The sequence below is a fragment of the Lepidochelys kempii genome, chromosome 11, assembly GCF_965140265.1.
Source record: "Lepidochelys kempii isolate rLepKem1 chromosome 11, rLepKem1.hap2, whole genome shotgun sequence".
In the NCBI taxonomy this organism is placed as follows: Eukaryota; Metazoa; Chordata; order Testudines; family Cheloniidae; genus Lepidochelys; species Lepidochelys kempii.
The window spans coordinates 44,342,141-44,363,010 of NC_133266.1; the positions used below are offsets into that span (position 1 = coordinate 44,342,141).

General features: G+C 39.2%; 1 protein-coding gene across 1 annotated transcript in view; it reads right to left on the reverse strand.

Annotated features, from left to right (window-relative positions):
- Positions 1-20,870, reverse strand: part of PDE11A (phosphodiesterase 11A) — a 211,783-nt gene that overhangs the window by 81,187 nt on the left and 109,726 nt on the right. The window contains exons 6-9 of the mRNA XM_073305996.1: positions 12,501-12,636; positions 8,472-8,547; positions 6,909-6,976; positions 5,579-5,671 (exon numbers count right to left, since the gene is read on the reverse strand). Coding sequence (XP_073162097.1) covers positions 5,579-5,671; positions 6,909-6,976; positions 8,472-8,547; positions 12,501-12,636 — 373 coding nt within the window. The remainder of the gene's footprint in view (positions 1-5,578; positions 5,672-6,908; positions 6,977-8,471; positions 8,548-12,500; positions 12,637-20,870) is intronic.

Consider the following 20,870-nt stretch of genomic DNA (forward strand, 5'->3'; position numbering starts at 1 on the left):
CAAAGTACCTGCTGCATACCATTTATCCTGTTCTTAGCTTATATTATAACGCCCAGCTCCAAACAGTATCAATTTTTTGGGTCTCATCCTATTAATCTCTCTATATTTCTAATAACTTGGATTGCCTGTCTCTGAATCCCTTCTATTTCCATTATATCTCTTTCAAAAAAGGTGACCAGAACTGTACACACAATTCTAAGTGAGGGCATAACAAAGATTTAAATAATGTCATAATATTTTGGGTTTTTCTTTTTAACCTATTCATTATTCAGCCTAACATTTTATTAGCTTTTTGGGCTACTGCAGCACATTTAGCAGAGTTTTTAATTTAGTTGTCTACAACAATACCCAGGTCTCTTTCCTGACTGGTTACTGTTAATTTAAAATCCAGCAATATGAATGATTAGTTCAAATTATTCCTTCTGAAGTGTATTAGCTTGTAATGGTCAACACTGAATTTCTTCTATCACAGTCCTGCTCATTTAGCGAGATTTGTTAAGTCCTTCTGAATTTTCTCTCTTATCTAGTCTTGATTATTCCAAATTAATTTTTTTATCTGCAAACTTTGCTATCCTGCTGTTCACACCCTTTCCCATATCTTTAATAAATATACTAGGCACATAGGACTGGAAGGGATCTCCAGTGTCATCAAGTCAAGCCCCCAACAATCTGGGAAGGAAACCTTAAGGCATTCCATTGTTAATCTTCTGCCATATTGAAAACTAATAATTTATTCCATCTTTTGTTTTCCGTTTCTTAACCAGTGTTATGAGAGCTCCATGTAAATAGCAGTATCTATGAATCCCAATATAGTCTGTATCAAACTGACTTCTCTTAAATCTGGTATTAATGTCAATTTGAAATGCCACTCGGTTATTGCAGATATAGCTAGATCAGTAAACATATGTAAATATTAATAAAGTATTTCCATTGTTGAGAAAAGGATTCTTTGTCCTTCAATAGAGAGTTACTAGCTTCTTTTTGTTCTGTATTTTTTGCACTCATCTCACCCAGGTACTATCGTGGGTAGTTTCTCATTTAAAGAAAGAATAAGGGTTCATTGAATTATGATAGCCATTCATCATACCTATAATCAACATCCACACCACATGGTGATTAATCTTTATAGAATGTCCAAGAGAGTAGTTGTATTTTATAACCAAGCAATTCTGTTTTCTTAGATAAAATAACGAATAGCCATTTCCCACCTAAACCTTCCTTGCTTTGTACCTGCTCAGTTTAATATTTGCCATGATTTGATTTTCTTCTCATGGAAGAGAATTCAGTCCAAGATGTGATTCTATGTGAAAAAGTTGGGGTTTGTGAGGTCTTGCAAATAGTTAATAATTACTGTAATTGTAAAGACTATTGAGTCCCACAACAGCCCTAAGGAAAGAGGGTTTACACTTTGCCTCTTAAATCTCAAGTCTTTATACAAACATAGGTGTTGATCCAAAAGTGCTTCAGCATATGCTCAAATGTAAGTACTCCCATTGGTTTCAAAGGATTTAGCATTAAGCACACACTTAAATGCTTTGGATTGTGCTGTGGACTGAGACCATAGTGACACAGATAATATCTCCAGAACAAAAAATAGCTTGTGCCATTTTCATAAGAGTTCAGGGGTTTATGACTTATTCAGATCAAGTTCCCACCTGCTATTCTTAATGAGCTAGTCCACATTTAAGTGTGTGCTTAATGCTAAATGCTTTTAAACCAATGGGAGTACTTACATGACTACATTTGAGCATATGCTGAAGCACTTTTTTGGATCAACACCTATGTTTATATAAAATTAGTGTATTTCCCTATTCAAGGGATAAGTACATTCAGAATCCACATCATCATGAAGTTGAGGTCATGTGAGGAACTCCAAGACATTACTGCAAATCTAGGGGAAATTACTTTTCTCCTGACAAAAAATATGACCTTCAAATACTAGGGGGAGTTTGCATGTACCCATTAAAAAATATGGAACTAAGCTATCATAGATTCACATAAGAAGAAAGAGAGGAAACCATACAGGTAATAAATAAACTGTGTTTTTAACAAGGGCTACTGGTAATTGTGTGAACCAAGAATGAGAAGTTCAAGTGGATTACAGATTTCTTGAAACCCAAGAAAAATATTATCTTCATGTATAATGTGGGTGTATTTTTATAAATATATATGTACAAATATATATACATATATGTGTCTTATGTATAAGACACATAAAAAAAGATACAGTCTTCCCCGGCAAACTTAATTTGATGATTTATACCACTTTCACTGACTTATTTGATCTTCAATTTCACCCATTTCTCTAATAAAACAATAAATCTAGGAATTTTAGAGACCCTGTTTTGCAGTATAGTAACTAAAGCCCTTTTAAAAGTCTTTATCTTTTTCAAAGAAGTGTGATTTTGACTTTAGTGTGAGTCTCATGCCTAAAACCTCTTTACACCACTTTGAAATGTAGGGGGAAGGAACCGCAGCATGACATCATCTGTAAAAAGCAAAGTTGTAAAGCCTTCAATTTGTAAGACTATACTAGGTATGTATATTTTAAATTATATTTAATGGAAAGGACAAAAATTCATCAGACCCTCATAAAAAAAGAGTTCTTTCTATTTCATAGCTGTAATTGAATCAGATCTACATTGTGCTAGAAAACTATATAGGCTTCTGATTACATCATAACTATATCATCCAATTTTTAAGAAGTGTCTTAAAAACAGCAGGAACATTTAAAAAGTAATCCTCATTTATAGTGCTGTCATTCTGAATGTCAAATAGACACACAGCTACCCCAACACTGCATTCATAGCTTTAGGAGCAGCAGAGGACGTCTATATGACCAGCTTTAAAGCTTTGTTTCTTTGTGAAAGAAGCCAATGTGTGCAGTTCGTGGTAGACTTTTTACATAATTACTCTTATATTGAGCTGTCAAGTGTTTTAAAAAAATTAATCGCGATTAATCACGCAATTAAAAAAATTAATCACAATTAATCACGTAATTAATCACACAGTTAAACAATAATAGAATACCATTTATTTAAATATTTTTTGATGTTCTCTACATTTTCAAATATATTGATTTCAGTTAGAACACAGAATACAAAGTGTACAGTGCTCACTTTATATTTATTTTGATTACAAATATTTGCACTGTAAAAAAACCCAAAACACCAAAAAAGAAAATCAACCTTTTGCTGGTGGCATCTGACTCAGATGATGAAAATGAACATGCATCGGGTCTGCTCTGCTTTGGATCATTACCAAGCAGAACCGGTCATCAGCATGGATGTATGTCCTCTGAAATGGTGGTTGAAGCATGAAGGGACATATGAATCTTTAGCGCATCTGGCATATAAATATCTTGTGACAACAGCTACAAAAGTGCCATGCAAATGCCTGTTCTCACTTTCAGGTGACATTGCAAACAAGAAGCAGGCAGCATTATCTCCTGCAAATTGTAACCAAACTTGTTTGTCTGAGCGATTGGCTGAACAAGAAGTAGGACAGAATGGACTTGTAGGCTCTAAAGTTTTATATTGTTTTTGTTTTTGAGTGCAGTTAGGTAACAAAAAAAATCTACATTTGTAAGTTACACTTTCACAATAAAGAGATTGTACTACAGTACTTGTATGAGGTGAATTGAAAAATACTATATCATTTTTACAGTGCAAATATTTGTCATCAAAAATAATAATATAAAGTGAGCACTGTACACTTTGTATTCTGAGTTGTAATAGAAATCAATATATTTGAAAATGTAGAAAAACATCCAAAAATATTTAATAAATTTCAATTGATATTCTATTGTTTAACAGTGCAATTAATCGTGTGAATTAACTGCAATTAATTGACAGCCCTACTCTTAAAATCCACAGAATTTAATAGAGAATGGTAGTCTTCAATAGTGGTTTGTTTGTTTTTTGGGGGGAGTAGGGTTTAACCATCATATAGAATTTAATAAAGAATTGTATTCTGCTATAGAATTCCACAGAATGTTTCTAAAAAGACTACGAAGAGGACATAATTCTTTTTGAAATGCTATAGACTTTAGATTAATTTCTACAGTACCTTGATGGTTTTATCCTTAATCATTCTAAAGCTATGTCTACACTGTGAGCTAGGGGTGTGATTCCCAGCTTGCGTACACGTGCTCATACTAGCTCTCATCGAGCTAGTACAAGTGCAAATTACAATGTAGCCACAGTAGCATGAGCAGTGGCAATGCAGATGAGCTAGGTGTGGGCTGAGAATAAATGTGCCTGGAAACAGGGTAGGTACTTGGCATGGCTAAACTGTGCCGCCAGCTACCACTGCCCATGCTATTCATCCTCATGCGAGCTCTCAGCCTAGCATGGGTATGGACTTTTCCATAAGAGTGTCTTTTTATGAGAAGTAATGGACAAGAAAAGAAAGAGACACCTTTTCCACAATTTTAGGTTGACTGGTCTGAAACTTGCAAAGTTCTGTGATAGCGCTCTGGCCCCCTCACTCGTTAAAGGCAGTTGTGTTATGAGATACTGTAACATGCAGTGTTGGAATCCAAGTAGCGGAACTAGAGAGAGTTTTCATGATCGGTTAGCCTTGACTTTTAGCAGAGAAAATACGGTTTCCTTGAAGTACCAGACCTCAGCTCTGGCAGGCCCTCACTTTATTCCAATAATGGATATAACTATGAAAGAAAGATTTCTACAGATTTTGCCTCATGAAGCTAAAAATACTAATGATACATATGACACCTCAGCTCTTCCCTTCAGAATTTTCCCTAGTTGCTCTGCCTCTTTCATTACATACAATAAGTTTAAAAACAAAAAACCACCCACGATTAGGTGATATATCAAGTTCTACAAATTTTCAGGAACTGCACTCTTCTGATCCAACTGTGGACTGGAAGTAAAACAAAGAAATCCTGACATTTCCCCCCCACCCTCCACCCCACGTGTATACTTAACGTCCCTTTTCCAGTGTCCCAAGGATCTTCACTCTCTCTTTTCAAATCCCTGTTCAAAACTCACTTTTTTTCACCTTACTTCCTACAGGTGACTGCTACTTTGGTGCTATTTATTTCTCTCCTTGCTGGATGGGAATATATAGGCTTCATTCACAACATAACATGACTCTCATTACTTTTATTATTTTTTAAAATGTTTTCTCCTTTCTCTCCCCCTTCCTTTAACACCATTTCCTGGGTTTGTCTGATTTAGACGGTAAGCTCCTCAGACCTGGGACCACATCCTTTTTTACTTCTGTGAATCACAACACAACTGTATGCCATTATCAGCTCAATACTTAGCTGGTATATGTACATTGCAACTGGGACATCCTCTTGAGCAACACTCATTTAAACAAACTGAAGATTAGGTTCATTATAATAAATGTACCCCACATAATCTCCTCTTCAATGTTATTTTACTGAAATGAGAATTCTAAGCAGACAGAACTGTATACTGTATTTAGAAAATGAGGCTAACTACAAAGTTCACTGTGATAAATTCTGCAGCAGAATGACCTTTTATGTATGATATGTTTATGACAAAAATGATTTACAGAGAGTGATTAAATACTTTGATCATATACTTACATCAAGAGCCACAGATTGCTTTGCCCAAGATTTCTTCACTTGGTCATACATTATTGTGTTGTTGATGCCCAGGCCACAAAAAATAACAAAAGCCTAACAAGAAAGAATTCATTTAAAATACCAACACAAAGATGAATGCTGTTTTAGATGTTTGAAACAATAGGATGAGGAGTAAACTAGAAAACAGGTACATTATGGAAATAATTGTATTTAGTAAGGGCATACTAGCTGGAGAATACAGGTCAGTAAAGCTGTTCTATTAAATAAATAATTATGAGAAGAATCTGTTTAGGTAACTGTAATTTCAAAACAGCCTGCTTTACATGAGGAGCACCAAATATAAACACCTGGCCTATTTCTCAAGCTAAAATGAGTAATCTCTTGACATAATATAGGCCAAATTTCACTCTTACTTGGAGTCTTGCCAACTGGACCAAGATTTGACAAACATTCAATATATAACCATATATGGTGTGCAAAACCATATATGCCATGTTTGTCATCCCTCCCAGTATTGAATAGGGACGGGAAGACTGACAAAGTACTTTTGGGTGCTATTTCCATAAAATATTATCCCACATTAAAAAAAATACAGAAAGCTAATCTAGTATGTTTAAGTAATTGTGTGATCAAAAAACCTACATACATGTAACAAGCCATGTTGTCTTGTGTCTTTGTATAGGTCAAAGTGCAACGGGACTCTGGTCCTGAATGGAGCATCTGAATGCTACAGCAATACACACACATACATTATATCCCCTCTGAATTTGGCCACAAACATACCAAAACACTTATCCATGGCACTCCAATAGTGAAAAGTTACAATTGCTACGTATAAGAAACAAAGAAACTAGATCTGAGAGATGCTAGAGAGGATAGTTAAATAATTATCCAATTTAAATACAATCAGGTAACAATGGTTTTTAATCCTTCTTCTTATTTATTTTTTGTTCATAGATGTGCCAAACCCCATGTCTGAACTCCCCAATTTTTGGAGAAATTCATATCAGGATTCCAACTTTGTAGCTCGGAATCTATCTCTAGTTTTATCCTATTCCATTGCAGATCAGGGTCAGAATAAGATCTTTTTTCTGTTTGTCAATTAATGGTGAGAAAGATGAAACAGGGCATGGAGTGGTGGCATCTCTCAAACAGCTGTCACTTATAATAAGCTAGAATCCAAATATATCAATGAAGAATCTGCTGATAAGGAATATAGACAATGCAAGCCTTTTCCTTGCAAGTTAGGCTTAAACAACACTCAGTACCGGGAAATATAGATTTTATACTGGCAGAGTACAGAATTGTTGCAAAGTTAAGTACATCTTACCTCAAATAATCGCTGATCAGCATCATCAAAAGGTTTCCCATCAAGCCTGTTCAACACTTGAGCTACCCCTTTAAAAAGTTAAAAGACAAAGCTTTTAATGCATATTAATTCATAATGCAGAAATTCTGTTCATTACTAATTACAATTTTTTTTCCAACTGTAAAGCAAAACTCCAAATCATTTATTATTAAAAATAGTAAGCAAATAGTAATGTCTGAAAGTCTCATTGTTTGTTTTGATGACGTGATTCAGTTTACTACTGTTAGCTGTTTTTTGTCTGTTGTGCAAGTATAATATTGGCAGTCTACATCGTATTACTCAATGCTTTGTGTGAGAGATTAAGACCCTGATTTAGCAATGTACTTAAGTATTTGATAACCTTTAGGCACATAAGTAGTCCCAAAGATTTCAGGGCACATGCCTATGTCACTTGCTGAATCAGTGCCTTCATTCTTAACTCCTAGCTAATTTACAATGACCTATATATACGAGTCTCTTTCCCCCCAAAACTGGCCTAACCATTTGCTGAGTCAATAAATACCCAATTCTATCAAGCAACTTGTAGGGAAAAACTATTCAAAGCTGGTGGCTCTACATAAGTCAATACTGAATTCCTTTGTGAAAGACTATTCTTTCTACTTACTTATAGCCCTTACAAAATATTGTAAAATGTATCAGTGAATTTCTCTTTTGCCTCTTTCTATGCAACAAACATCATGAACCACAGGTTTTAAAAGGCACAATTACTATGTTTGTATTGGTTAGTTAAGCAGACAAAGCCTGGTCCTGTGATGTGATGAGTGCACATCACATCTGCAACGTACTTACCACTCTCAACTCTATTTGATTACCTCCCATAACATATGGGGCCATGGGCCAGATCCTCAGCTGCTGTAAACGGTCATCGCTGCATTGACTTCAACTGAGCTGTGATAATTTATAGCCCCATAATTTTAGAGGGCCTCCCTTCTTGTGTGAAAAGAATCAGGTAATTTTTTGTCTAATCCTTATAGACTCCATGGAGCACCTTTCAGGATCAGACCAACAATTGCCCGAACTGTGCACACAAAACGGAGGCCCTTGAATGATTTCTCAATATGGCAGAGGCGGTGTTAGCCCATTTGGGGCCCTAAGCAGGACTATTCTCCCCCCCCAAAAGATACTAAAACAGCAAATAGGGGAGCCCCTTGAGCTGCTGGGGGCACTAAACAATTGCTGAGTCTGCTTATGGGTAGCGCCAGCAGCGCAATAATGATCCAAAAGTTTTCATGAAAATTGTTGAAGGAACCGATCAGTTTTCATCTCTTTCACCTTGAAGTGTTAACAAAGGGATTATTATTTCAAATAATATAACAATGAAGCAATATGAAAGCTGAAAAACAGTCCATACAGTATCCAAGTCAAAAAATGTTTCTTTTTGGATACTGAGTATGCCTCCTTGGTATCGTAACTGCTTAACCATATTCAGCTGGGAAACAGAAGAAAAAGGAACACAATTAAAAAAACAGAAGTAAATTCATATGAGCACAATAATGCTGAACTTAGTTATATGACATATCTTACCAATTATCTGGTGGTTGCTATTCCATATAGGAACACAAAGAACAGACCTTATGTGAAAGCCAGAAAACTGGTCAGCCTAGGATGTAAAAAATGAGAACTTTAGCCATCAGTACAGTATGTGGGTAAGCTAATTATAGTCCTCTGATGTCCCGCTGATAGTAACATCAAGGAGGACTTCAACAAGTTCATAGTTACAAATTAGTTTAATTCCACATGGGTCAAATCCTGCAGGCCTTATTCAGGCAAAACTCCTATTGATGCCTAATCTATAGTAGGATTACTTGCATGAGTAAAGCAAGCAGGACTTGGCCCAAAGTATTGGCTGAATCAGGGCCTGTATTAGAAACTGTATTAACATATATAAAAACACAGTGCTTGCCTCAGAGAGCTTACAATGTTTGGTTCTTGATTTGAACTAAGGACTAAACGTAATTAGTATAATGCCCAGTCATTTGGATAATAGCTGAATACAACAGTTTCAAGGAAGGGTTATACCAAGAGGAAATCACTCATGGGTCAAATATATTGGTGGCTTAGGAAAGGGAATATGAATCACTTGCCAAATGGGTTCAGAAGAGAGGTGTGGTGCTCTTCCCGAAGGGTTACTCTGATGTTGGGTTTCAAAAACAGCCAATAAGCAAGAGAGGGGACATATAGTTTAAGATTTGCAAAGGTAAGGCAAGAAGTGAGCTGGAAATTGGGTCGGAGAAGATGGAAAGTTTCAGGAAGAACTGAGGGCTGTGATCAAAAATTAGGAGGTGGGATTTCCTATGTAGATGTCACCTGTAATTCAGAAAAGACCTTTTGCCTCCCCGCTTGTTTAGAGGTAATATACTGTGATATGAAGCTTTGCAATGTACTTTTAATGCCATGGATTCTCCATTTTCTGTGTTGTTCTTTGGCATTAGTGCAGCAAGATGTCCCAAGGGAGGCAAGTGATTCTTCAAACTCTGAAGAGAGGTTGAAGGGGGCGAACAGGGTGGGCTGAGAGTGGCTGTAGCTCCCAGCCAAAGGTAGAGATCAGGAGGTGCTGCTGGTACTATTGTAAAACCCACAACAGGGAAAATGGTGACAGACTACAAATAAGAGGAGTTTGAGGAGCAAAGGTTACAATTCTGTAAGGAAGCAATGTACTGGGAACAGATGCCTTCTCAGATGCTGCAGTTCCAAAGGCTGCAATGTGAGCAGCTGTATACTAATTCTATAATGACATCCAACTGAGGACTTCAGGGAACTGCCACCTGGAAGAGTGTGAAGCAATTCAGTTTACTATTAGAGTCCTATCTTGCCATCGATACATATATGGAACTCCTGATTGAAATCAATGGGGAGTCCCATATAAAATCTATGATAGGACATAGCCCTATTAGTCTTATGGCTCTTCTGTGAAGAAATGGGTAATTATACTTAAGCGGAAGAAGGAATATGTGCAACGCACTGAACTCAGATCACCAGCAGCATTTCCAAACCCTCTCAAAAACCCTGTCTGAGTTTTTGCAGATCTTGATGTAGATCTTAAAATAAGCTTAATGAAAATACCTCAGTACTAAATGTTCAGTGAAAGTAATTTGACAATGAAGCATCAGAATTTCATTTAAAAATAAAAATTAGTGTGGAGGAAAGAGAGTTTTTGTAACAGTAGTAGAGACAGAACAATAGAACGTGATTACAAATACAAAGGCATGTTTTATTTTAGTAATAAGGAGTAATGGTGTCCTTTTTTTTTAATATACTTGATAGTCTCCAGAAATCATTGTTTATAACAACTGGCATTGTGAATTAAATTTTTATGACACATACCAACAGAAAATAATTATTGCCCTTTATATCTGGTAATTTGCATGATTCTTTTCCTATATGTTAGTCAGTATCTCTTACTGGCATAGACTTTAAGTAAGTTTGAAACAAATATGAGATGGCTGCATTATTAATCAGAACATGGCATATTAAAAATATGACTGCAGACATGTCAATGATATGATGACATGTTTTACTTCAGCATCTCTCTTTGACAGGAAATATTTGCCAAGCATTAATTGTACTTTCTGAAATTCTGAATAGCATAATTTCCCCATAAACTAGTGCAGTGGGTGCACACTCTAAGTACTTTTCTGTTTTGACAGATTCTGCTGGTTTGAGAGCTCTTCACTATACACAAAATGAGGAGTACCACTGAAACCAATGGAAACCATCAAAATGGAAGGTGCTTTGAAAGTGTGCTCATTGTAGTAATGTAGTTTAATAGGCTCACTGGCTAGAATTGTGCACTGGCTTACTGTAAACCCATTGCCCAGCCCCAAGGCAAGTTCACTAAAGTAATGGTGTTGTAAGGGATACAATTCAGGGTGGAATTTGCCCCTCTGTCCATAGCTCCCTGTGACCCAGTTGTTTAAATTTCAAGCTGAGACTGGAATGATAACTTGAAATATTCCAAATCTGACATTGTCAGAACCCTATGTGAGTATATACCAGAAAAGGATTTTCTATATTGCAACTCAACCAATAACAAGAAAACTCCGAGCTGAAGCATTCCCTATGTGGACTGGAAACTGAGTTATGATTTGTGAGTTGTGGAAACGGAGGCCTGATTTTCAGAGATACTCAGCACTTGCAGCTCCCACTGACTTCCATTAGAATTGTAGGTGTTCAGCATCTCTGGAAAAATTAGGGCCATGGAATTGATGGCTTATTGTTCCCAAGGGATGGGCAGGGGCTTATCCCCCTTCCCCAGTACTGACAGGACTTGGTCCTCAGAAACAAATCTGCACACACATAATGCCTTTCCTCTTCTCTGCCAGCGAAAGCATGCAAAAAGCAGCTAGTCTGAGTGGGATAGAGCAGAAGTGGGAAGCACTGACCCTCTTGGCCTCTGTGGGTGCTTTGCAGGGACTGGCCTTTGACCAGGCCAGGAGGTAAGCTGCTATTCCCACTACCAGTTTCATTAGGGGTCTTAGCATTAATTAATCCCCACCCCACAGGCATCTATTTATGTCAGTTCCAACACCACTGAATGAGGTTTGAGAGCATCAGAACAGCTCCTGTAGAAACACTGCTCTGCTTAGGCCAATGGGGCTGGGAAGTAGTGCAGAAGCCCAAGATCACTGTTTGGATGGCCCTCATCTCTGTGGGCTCTCAGGAGAGTTTGTGGGCCAAACCCCCATCAACTCCATAGTGGGACAAAAACACCTGTCTGCCCAGAAAGGACGGTTTGATCATTGTGAAACTCTGTGAGCCAAAACTCCTAGGATTCCCAGTCCAGTAAGCAGAAATAATCCATTCAGGGGACAGGTTGGTTCTTAGGTCCTGTCAAACTTAGGAAAGTAACCCAGTGATGACAATATCTGTCAAAAGTGGTGCTTGCTGCCTGTTCCCCAACCCCAGCAGATGAAACTGTTCTCTAGGATTTGTGCATACAACTCCCATTGGCGTCACTGGAAGTTGCATGCAAGTTTCTAAGAGGAAAAAATTAGCCCAGCGTTTATATTTTATTTGTAAAAACATACTGGAATAACATTTTGGTTTGTTAAGTAGGACCACAAAACCCGTTTGTCTTTTGAGATCATATTATTGCAGCTCCTGTTTACATTCAGCGTATAGTCCCAATATCTCTGATAACTGCCAGCTATGAATCTGCTTAATGGGGAACATAAAGAACTATCAGTGGTAGAATTTTCAACAATAATTAGCTTTTGTAAATCTCAAAGCACTTCCTAAAGGAAGGCATCATTATCCCCAGGTTACTGATTGGAAAAATGAGGCATAAATAGGTTAAATAATTGCCTATATGTATAAGGAGGAACACTGCTGTATCCCAAGATAAAACTGCCTTTGCTATCTTTCTGTCACAAGTGATTATTGCTTCAAGCCATGCTGCTGCTGCTGCTAGGACAAATAGAGGACATACCGGACAGAAAAAAATAATGTGGAACAAATGTTCTTATGTTTTTATATTCATTTGGACTTGCTTGACTTTTATTATTCTGAACTGCAAAAATATGACAGTATATTTACATTTTTAAGAAATCTTACTTCAGCATCAAAGCGAGGATCCTGATATGCATCACTGATGTTCACTGGAAGACCCGTGGAAGCTACTAGCTCAGCAATGCTATTATTTATTAGCCAGTCAGAATAAGATGATGATTTCTCCATACTGTCTTTGAAACTATCACAAAGGCACAGCAAGGGAAGAAAAGAATACAATCAATGTTGCTTGAAAGCCCACCATGTATAGTCATTTTAACATCAGAATTATCTATAGCCATAACAAACTGCTAAATGACATCCGCCACAGAATAATAGGCAACTATCAGAACATCTATCTCAGAAATCTCTGGACTTAACTAAATTAACACTTAGTTCGCACCAAACTGGGTTTGAGTCTATCACATTAACCTATCCCACACTAAGTGATCATGTGCACTCTGCTACCAAACGCTCAAAGTTCCCTCATGCACCTTGATCTACCCTGCTTTGAATCCCCTCTTGCCATAAGCTGAAGTGTTTGTTTAGACAAGCTCCTAGTCTTGATCATGGTGAAAGAGCTGTTATACCAGGGCCCTCTCCCATAAGCCCTTTTCTAATTCCAGAAACCATCACTTGCATGAATACTCTCACTGGGTAAAATCCTTGCCCCAGTGAAGTCAATGGCAAAACTACCATTGACTTCCATAAAGCCAGGATTTCACCCAGTGTCTTCAACAGGATTACTCATGTAAGTACCGTTCATGCGAGTGAGAGGGTTGCAGGATCAAGTCGCTGGTTATCAGAAATTGTGAATTTATTAAACACTCTGGATGAGGCTTTAAAAAACAACCAGTAGTTTAGGCGCATCACTTTTTGTTACCCAACCTGAAAAATCTTAAACGGGTTTAAGGGGTTTTCAGCAAGTGCTGAGTAAAGCCCCCTGAAAATCAGGCCCCTTCAAGGCACCCAAAAATCACTAGTCACTCCTGAAAATCTTGGTCCTCGTATTTCTTAGTTTTCTGGATCCCTTTACTCCATGAAGAGAACTATTAATGTGATTCCAAATAGAAACAGAAATCTGGATCAACTACAATATTACAAATAAAACAATATATAGCTAAGAATGCGAATGTCAGTTTTTTCAAGAAATTAATCAACTATTTTCCCCCATCAAGACAAATATTGCAAGCTAATGTAATAACCAGAAATCTATCACTAAAGATTTTTTTAATTATTACAACATTGACTTAATTTCACTTCACCTAGTATTGTAAAATATGTGTCAAAGCTCAGAGAAAGGAGAAATGTGCATAGCCTCAGTCCCAGGAAAATACTAAAGGCTCAATCCTGGGAAGCGTCAAGTGTATCTCTTTTCTCTTTTAAATGGATATTTTCCCAGAACAAAAGTGTTCTGGGAAGCAAATTGCCAGCAGAATTGGGAAGTTGGGAATTGGGAAATTGGGAATTGCCAGCAGTTCTGGGAAGCAAATTGCCAGCAGAAGTGTTCTGGGAAGCAAATGCGGATGGGAACCTGGGAGGCAGTGACCATGAGATGGTCGAGTTCAGGATCCTGACACAGGGAAGAAAGGAGAGCAACAGAATACAGACCCTGGACTTCAGAAAAGCAGACTTTGACAACCACAGGGATCTGATGGGCAGGATACCCTGGGAGAATAACATGAGGAGGAAAGGAGTCCAGGAGAGCTGGCTGTATTTTAAAGAATCCTTATTGAGGTTACAGGGACAAACCATCCCGATGTGTAGAAAGAATAGTAAATATGGCGGGCGACCAGCTTGGCTTAACAGTGAAATCCTTGCTGATCTTAAACACAAAAAAGAAGCTTACAAGAAGTAGAAGATTGGACAAATGACCAGGGAAGAGTATAAAAATATTGCTCGGGCAATCAGAAAGGCCAAATCACACCTGGAGTTGAAGCTAGCAAGAGATGTTAAGAGTAACAAGAAGGTTTTCTTCAGGTACGTTAGCAACAAGAAGAAAGTCAAGGAAAGTGTGGGCCCCTTACTGAATGAGGGAGGCAACCTAGTGACAGAGGATGTGGAAAAAGCTAATGTACTCAATGCTTTTTTTGCCTCTGTCTTCACAAACAAGGTCAGCTCCCAGACTGCTGCACTGGGCAGCACAGCATGGGGAGGAGATGACCAGCCCTCTGTGAAGAAAGAAGTGGTTCGGGACTATTTAGAAAAGCTAGACGAGCACAAGTCCATGGGGCCGGATGCGCTGCATCTGAGAGTGCTAAAGGAGTTGGCAGATGTGATTGCAGAGCCATTGGCCATTATCTTTGAAAACTCATGGCGATCGGGGGAGGTACTGGATGACTGGAAAAAGGCTAATGCAGTGCCCATCTTTAAAAAAGGGAAGAAGGAGGATCCTGGGAACTACAGGCCAGTCAGCCTCACCTCAGTCCCTGGAAAAATCATGGAGCAGGTCCTCAAGGAATCAATTCTGAAGCGCTTAGAGGAGAGGAAAGTGATCAGGAACAGTCAGCATGGATTCACCAAGAGCAAGTCATGCCTGACTAATCTAATTGCCTTCTATGACGAGATAATTGGCTCTGTGGATGAGGGGAAAGCAGTGGACGTGTTGTTCCTTGACTTTAGCAAAGCTTTTGACACCGTCTCCCACAGTATTCTTGCCAGTAAGTTAAAGAAGTATGGGCTGGTTGAATGGACGATAAGGTGGATAGAAAGCTGGCTAGATTGTCAGGCTCAACGGGTAGTGATCAATGGCTCCATGTCTAGTTGGCAGCCGGTATCAAGTGGAGTGCCCCAAGGGTCGGTCCTTGGGCCGGTTTTGTTCAATATCTTCATTAATGATCTGGAGGATGGTGTGGATTGCACCCTCAGCAAGTTTGCAGATGACACGAAACTGGGAAGAGAGGTAGATACGCTGGAAGGTAGGGATATGATACAGAGGAACCTAGACAAATTAAAGGATTGGGCCAAAAGAAATCTGATGAGGTTCAACAAGGACAAATGCAGAGTCCTGCACTTAGGACGGAAGAATCCCATGCACCGCTACAGACTAGGGACCGAATGGCTAGGCAGCAGTTCTGCAGAAAAGGACCTAGGGGTTACAGTGGACGAGAAGCTGGATATGAGTCAACAGTGTGCCGCTGTTGCCAAGGAGGCCAATGGCATTTTGGGATGTATTAGTAGGGGCATTGCCAGCAGTTCGAGGCACGTGGTCGTTCCCCTTTATTCGACATTGGTGAGGCCTCATCTGGAGTACTGTGTCCAGTTTTGGGCCCCACACTACAAGAAGGATGTGGAAAAATTGGAAAACATCCAGCAGAGGGCAACAAAAATGATTAGGGGACTGGAACACATGACTTATGAGGAGAGGCTGAGGGAACTGGGATTGTTTAGTCTGCGGAAGAGAAGAATGAGGGGGGATTTGATAGCTGCTTTCAACTACCTGAAAGGGGGTTCCAAAGAGGATGGATCTAGACTGTTCTCAGTGGTAGCAGATGACAGAACAAGGAGTAATGGTCTCAAGTTGCAGTGGGGGAGGTTTAGGTTGGATCTTAGGAAAAACCTTTTCACTAGGAGGGTGGTGAAACACTGGAATGCGTTGCCTAGGGAGGTGGTGGAATCTCCTTCCTTAGAAGTTTTTAAGGTCAGGCTTGACAAAGCCCTGGCTGGGATGATTTAATTGGGGATGGGTCCTGCTTTTGAGCAGGGGGTTGGACTAGATGACCTCCTGAGGTCCCTTCCAGCCCTGATATTCTATGATTCTATGATTCACTTCCCCACATCTGTACTCTACAGTTCAAAGTGGGGAAGGAACCTTGACAGGCTTAAAAGCCAACCCTGGGAGAGAGCAAGGGCTGAGGGCAAGAAAAGCTAGGCTGATTGGGGAAATGGCCACAGCTGATCCATGCCCCAATCAGGCCGCAGCTGGGCCTATAAAGTGGCTGCTAGGCTGAAGCTTAGCTAGAGTCTCTCTCTGCGTTCAGAGAGGGAAGGACCTGGCTGCAGGGACCCGAGGGAATACCTAGATTGGAGCAGGGCTGACGGGGAAAGGCCTTGGGAGCAAGGGAGCTCCGGCCTGGAAATCCCCAGGCTACGAGGCCTAGATTAGGGCCTATTAGGTACTGGGGTTGCAAGGAGGCAGCCCACGGGTAGACAGAGGCAGCAGGTCCAAACCCCCTTGCCTGTGATGAGTGGCTGATACACTGCAGTCTGCCCTGGGGAGCGGGGCTAAGCAATGTCAGGCAGTAGCCAAGACTGAGGTGAGATGGGGGTAGTGGGTGGGGATTCCCAGGGGAGGGGAGACCCTCAGGGATTGTTGGGGTTTACTGCCAGGAGGCAGCACCCCAGTGGGAGGAGGCACTGGGTCCTAGGAGGGACTGGGGCCAGCGGTAAGGTGGATCACCAGACAGCAGAGGGCACTCCAGAGGCTGACGAGCTAATTCCCAAGGACAACCAGCAGGAGACACCGTCGGGTGAGTCTGGCTCTATTACAGGTGTTAGAGAGCTGCCTAGTAGCCTGTCGTTCATATTCTGACCTATTCATGATGACGACAGCATCTCCTTTGTCAGCCTTTTTGATTATGATGTCAGAGTTGTTTCTAAGGCTGTGGATGGCATTGTGTTCTGCACGGCTGAGGTTACGGGGCAAGTGATGCTGCTTTTCCACAATTTCAGCCCGTGCACATCGGCGGAAGCACTCTATGTAGAAGTCCAGTCTGTTGTTTTGACCTTCAGAAGGAGTCCACCCAGAATCCTTCTTTTTGTAGTGTTGGTAGAAAGGACTCTGTGGGTTAGTATGTTGTTCAGAGGTATGTTGGAAATATTCCTTGAGTCGGAGACATCGAAAATAGGATTCTAGGTCACCACAGAACTGTATCATGTTCGTGGGGGTGGAAGAGCAGAAGAAGAGGCACCAAGATAGGACAGATTCTTCTTCTGAGCTAAGAGTATAGCTGGATAGATTAAAAATCCCTTAACCCACCCAGCAATATTGTTAAAGACACTACAGATGATTTTTCATATTTTTTTAATTACATCAGAATTAAGACTGGTGCCTTAGCTGTGCATTTCCATACTTTAATATGCTTGTATTTCTTTTAAGTTTACCCTTTATGAAAACCCAACAGTTTCCCAACCCTTCCTTTCACTGTTTTTTTTTCAGGCAGAAGAGGTGATTGGCCCACTGTGATTAATTATATATGATGCTCAATAAAGAGTTGTAATTATAAACAGATCGGGGAGTAGAATTATTTCAAGGCTTCTTTTTGTGTAGAAGTCTGCTTACAAAAAAGAGCAACTTGTAAATGATCACTTTTAGTGAGGTAACTAGAAATGTATTATCTGTAGTCCCCGCCCCCCATTACTCTAATAAATAAAAGGAATCAATTAAATATTTTTTTTTAATTTTTTATTATTTTCTGTGTTGACATCATTATTTCTTGCATTCAGCAGTGGCAAAAATGGTGAAAATATTATGTTGTAGGGTGTCACATTTTTGTAATTTTGATATGCAGTTGTGAACTCAGTTGCGTGGGGCATGTGGATAAGGAATCATGAAGTAGTCTTTTGAATAGATAACATGAGTGTTGAAGCAATAAGAACCTATGGACATATAATAGGAGAATGCTACTCCTTTTCAAGGTTGATTCTCTGCCACAGCTAGCCTAAAGGCTGCAAAACTGGCAGCAAAACTAGCACAGGATATCAAAATCATGGGCCTGATTCACCACCCTTCTACACCCACTCTGCAGAAGTCTAAAAGGATCTCATCCTATTCTCATTTAGTCAATAGCAAAATTCATTCTGACTCACTGAGAGCAGGATTATGACCTAGGTAATGGGTAGCTGTCTATAAGTGCAAAAACAAATGCAAGTCATCTCAGGTTTGAAGTGACAACTCTCTAATTTTCAACAGTTAAAAAGCATTTTTAAAGAACAAAGGGACTCGAGTTCCCTTGAGAAATAACTAGCAATTTTCAGGCAATACAGTATTAAAACAGCTGGATGTCTCAGTCAATGAGAGAGGATTGATTTAGTTGGCTATGCTCATTTTCTGCAGACGAATTCATAGAATTTGCCTCTTTCAAAGGAATGTTAAAAATGTTCAGCAAAGTTATAAATAAAGATGCTTTGAAAAAAGGAGAAGATTAACAATTTTAATTTGGGACAAAAATTTTGAGTGAATCTAATAAATACATTATATAGTAAATATTTTGACAGCAATCTAAACTGATATTTTAATATTTCAAAGATAAGTGCAAAATTTGGTTAAATAATTTAAGATTTATTCCAGGGACATCACAGACCTGAGAGGAAAAAAACCTTTAAGGGTAAAATTATAATTACAGATGCAAAGCACTTGGTGTGTATTTTTAAAAACAAAACAAAAAAACCCCCATAAAATCGGTAGAATTGTAAGACTTACAGCAAAGATTAAAATCTGGACATTATTATTATATGTGAGACTGATAAAATCCATACTGGATTATGAGTGTCAAGCATTTGAAGCAGCAAACAATTTCAAGTTAAAAAAAACTAGACATAATTCAGGATGAAGTTTTAAAAGCATGTTGTCTACATCACCAGCAAATGTTTTACAGATACTCTACGGAGAGAGTGACTGAGATTTTAGGAGGAAGAATCTCAGTATTTATTTCTGGTGTAAATTTAAATCAAGAGGCTCAATCCTCGGACTCAACAGCACAAAGCAAATGGGAAGCTGCCCTAAATGGGCAGCTAAGGATCCCCTGACATAGGGAAATACTTGAGTAGTGCAGGGTCGTCTTAGGCAACTCTATGCCACCCACTCCTCACTTCCTCCACATAGGAGGAGGGAGTACCAAGGGCAGGGAGAAAGCACAAAACTGCTATGGGAGTGTGGGATTGTATGGGACTATCAGAGCCACTGTAACTTTAAGCAGCCCTTTGGCTGCTCTAAATTATGCCACAAGCCATTTCAGCTCCTCGGATAGGAGGAGAAAAAAGATGTCTTAAAGACACCTTCCCTGCACCTCATCTTCATCAAGCCTAAACTCCGCACAGATGAGCATTGAGCCTTCAGGACTTTTAAAAAGGTGTTAGTAATGTGAATAAAGAAAATTTTATACTTTTTAAAAGGGGGAGGGAAATTAGAAACATTTGGCAAAACTTGCACTTTAAGAATGAAATGACTGTTAGAAATGAGAATGTGAATCTATCATGATTATTCATAAATTGAAACCAACCATGTAGTATGAGAAACTGACAAATCAAACAAGTGATGAACACAAAGAAAACATGGTCTCCAAGGCTATTTCTTTGCAAATAACTGCAGAGGAAAAAAAAGATATGAAGCAAGGAGAATATTTACTGATAATCAGGGTTGTTTCACCATGACAATATTTAGGGAAGTAACAGTTGAGAAAGGTAAAGGATCACACACAAAATCCATTTCTTCTAACAATGACAAGGGAAAGGCATTAGAATTTGGAAAGCTATATTATCCCTGGAGCCACCCTGCTTCACTGTAGAATTTCTGCCTAGTACTTTCCCCACTCAACAGTCTGCGTGGCTCCCTGCTACAGTTTCAGATAATGGTACATATATCTTCACTAAAGCCACAATGAAGAACCTGATTTTGCAGTTTTCATTCGGGCATAACACCCAGTGATTTTAAATCAGTAGGAGTCTTCCTGAATAAGGACTGCAGACTCTCGAGTGAAAAGGGCAAAAGTCATTGGAAATAATTTTCAAATGTCAAGGACTTTGGGCATTGTTTTGTATCCCAAATAACCTTTATTTCCCCATTGTAGTGCAACTAATTAGTGTGTGTGTGCGCATGCTAGGATGACCGTGCAGATTTAAATGTGGCACGCTAACTGCCAGTCTAGAACTGACCTTTGCAAACCCAGCCTGACTTTCCATGCAGAATAAAGATTAAAAGTAATGTCATTTTTTATACGAGAGATAGAGGGCTTGCTAATCTGAGATATATGGGCATAAACAACTATGTATGTTGAAAAAACTGATACCATGCATGTATGTGTTCATTCACATAGCTTGATTAAAATGAAGTTACTCTTGACTCAATCATATGTAAAGCAACAGCATCAGTATGTGTGAATATATTCTATAGCAACTTCTGAAATTTTATATCAAAAGTTTGAAGTAAGAATCTCTGCTACCCTATATGTACTGGTACAGACACACAACAAATTATGGACCCAATCCTACAACCCAGCACAGTGCCTGCAAAGTGTGCATCTAGGCCGAACTCTACTGTGGCTTCCTCCAAATCCCACCCTGAATGGGATGTCCCACAGTGTGAAGGGGAGTGCAGTGCAAGAATTGGGGTGGGAACCCAAAGGAGGCTGGCCTGCTCACTATCCCATCCTCAGTTCCTTTGCAAAACAGGAACTGCATGGGACATGAGATTGCTTGCCACAGAGCTGGACTTCCTTC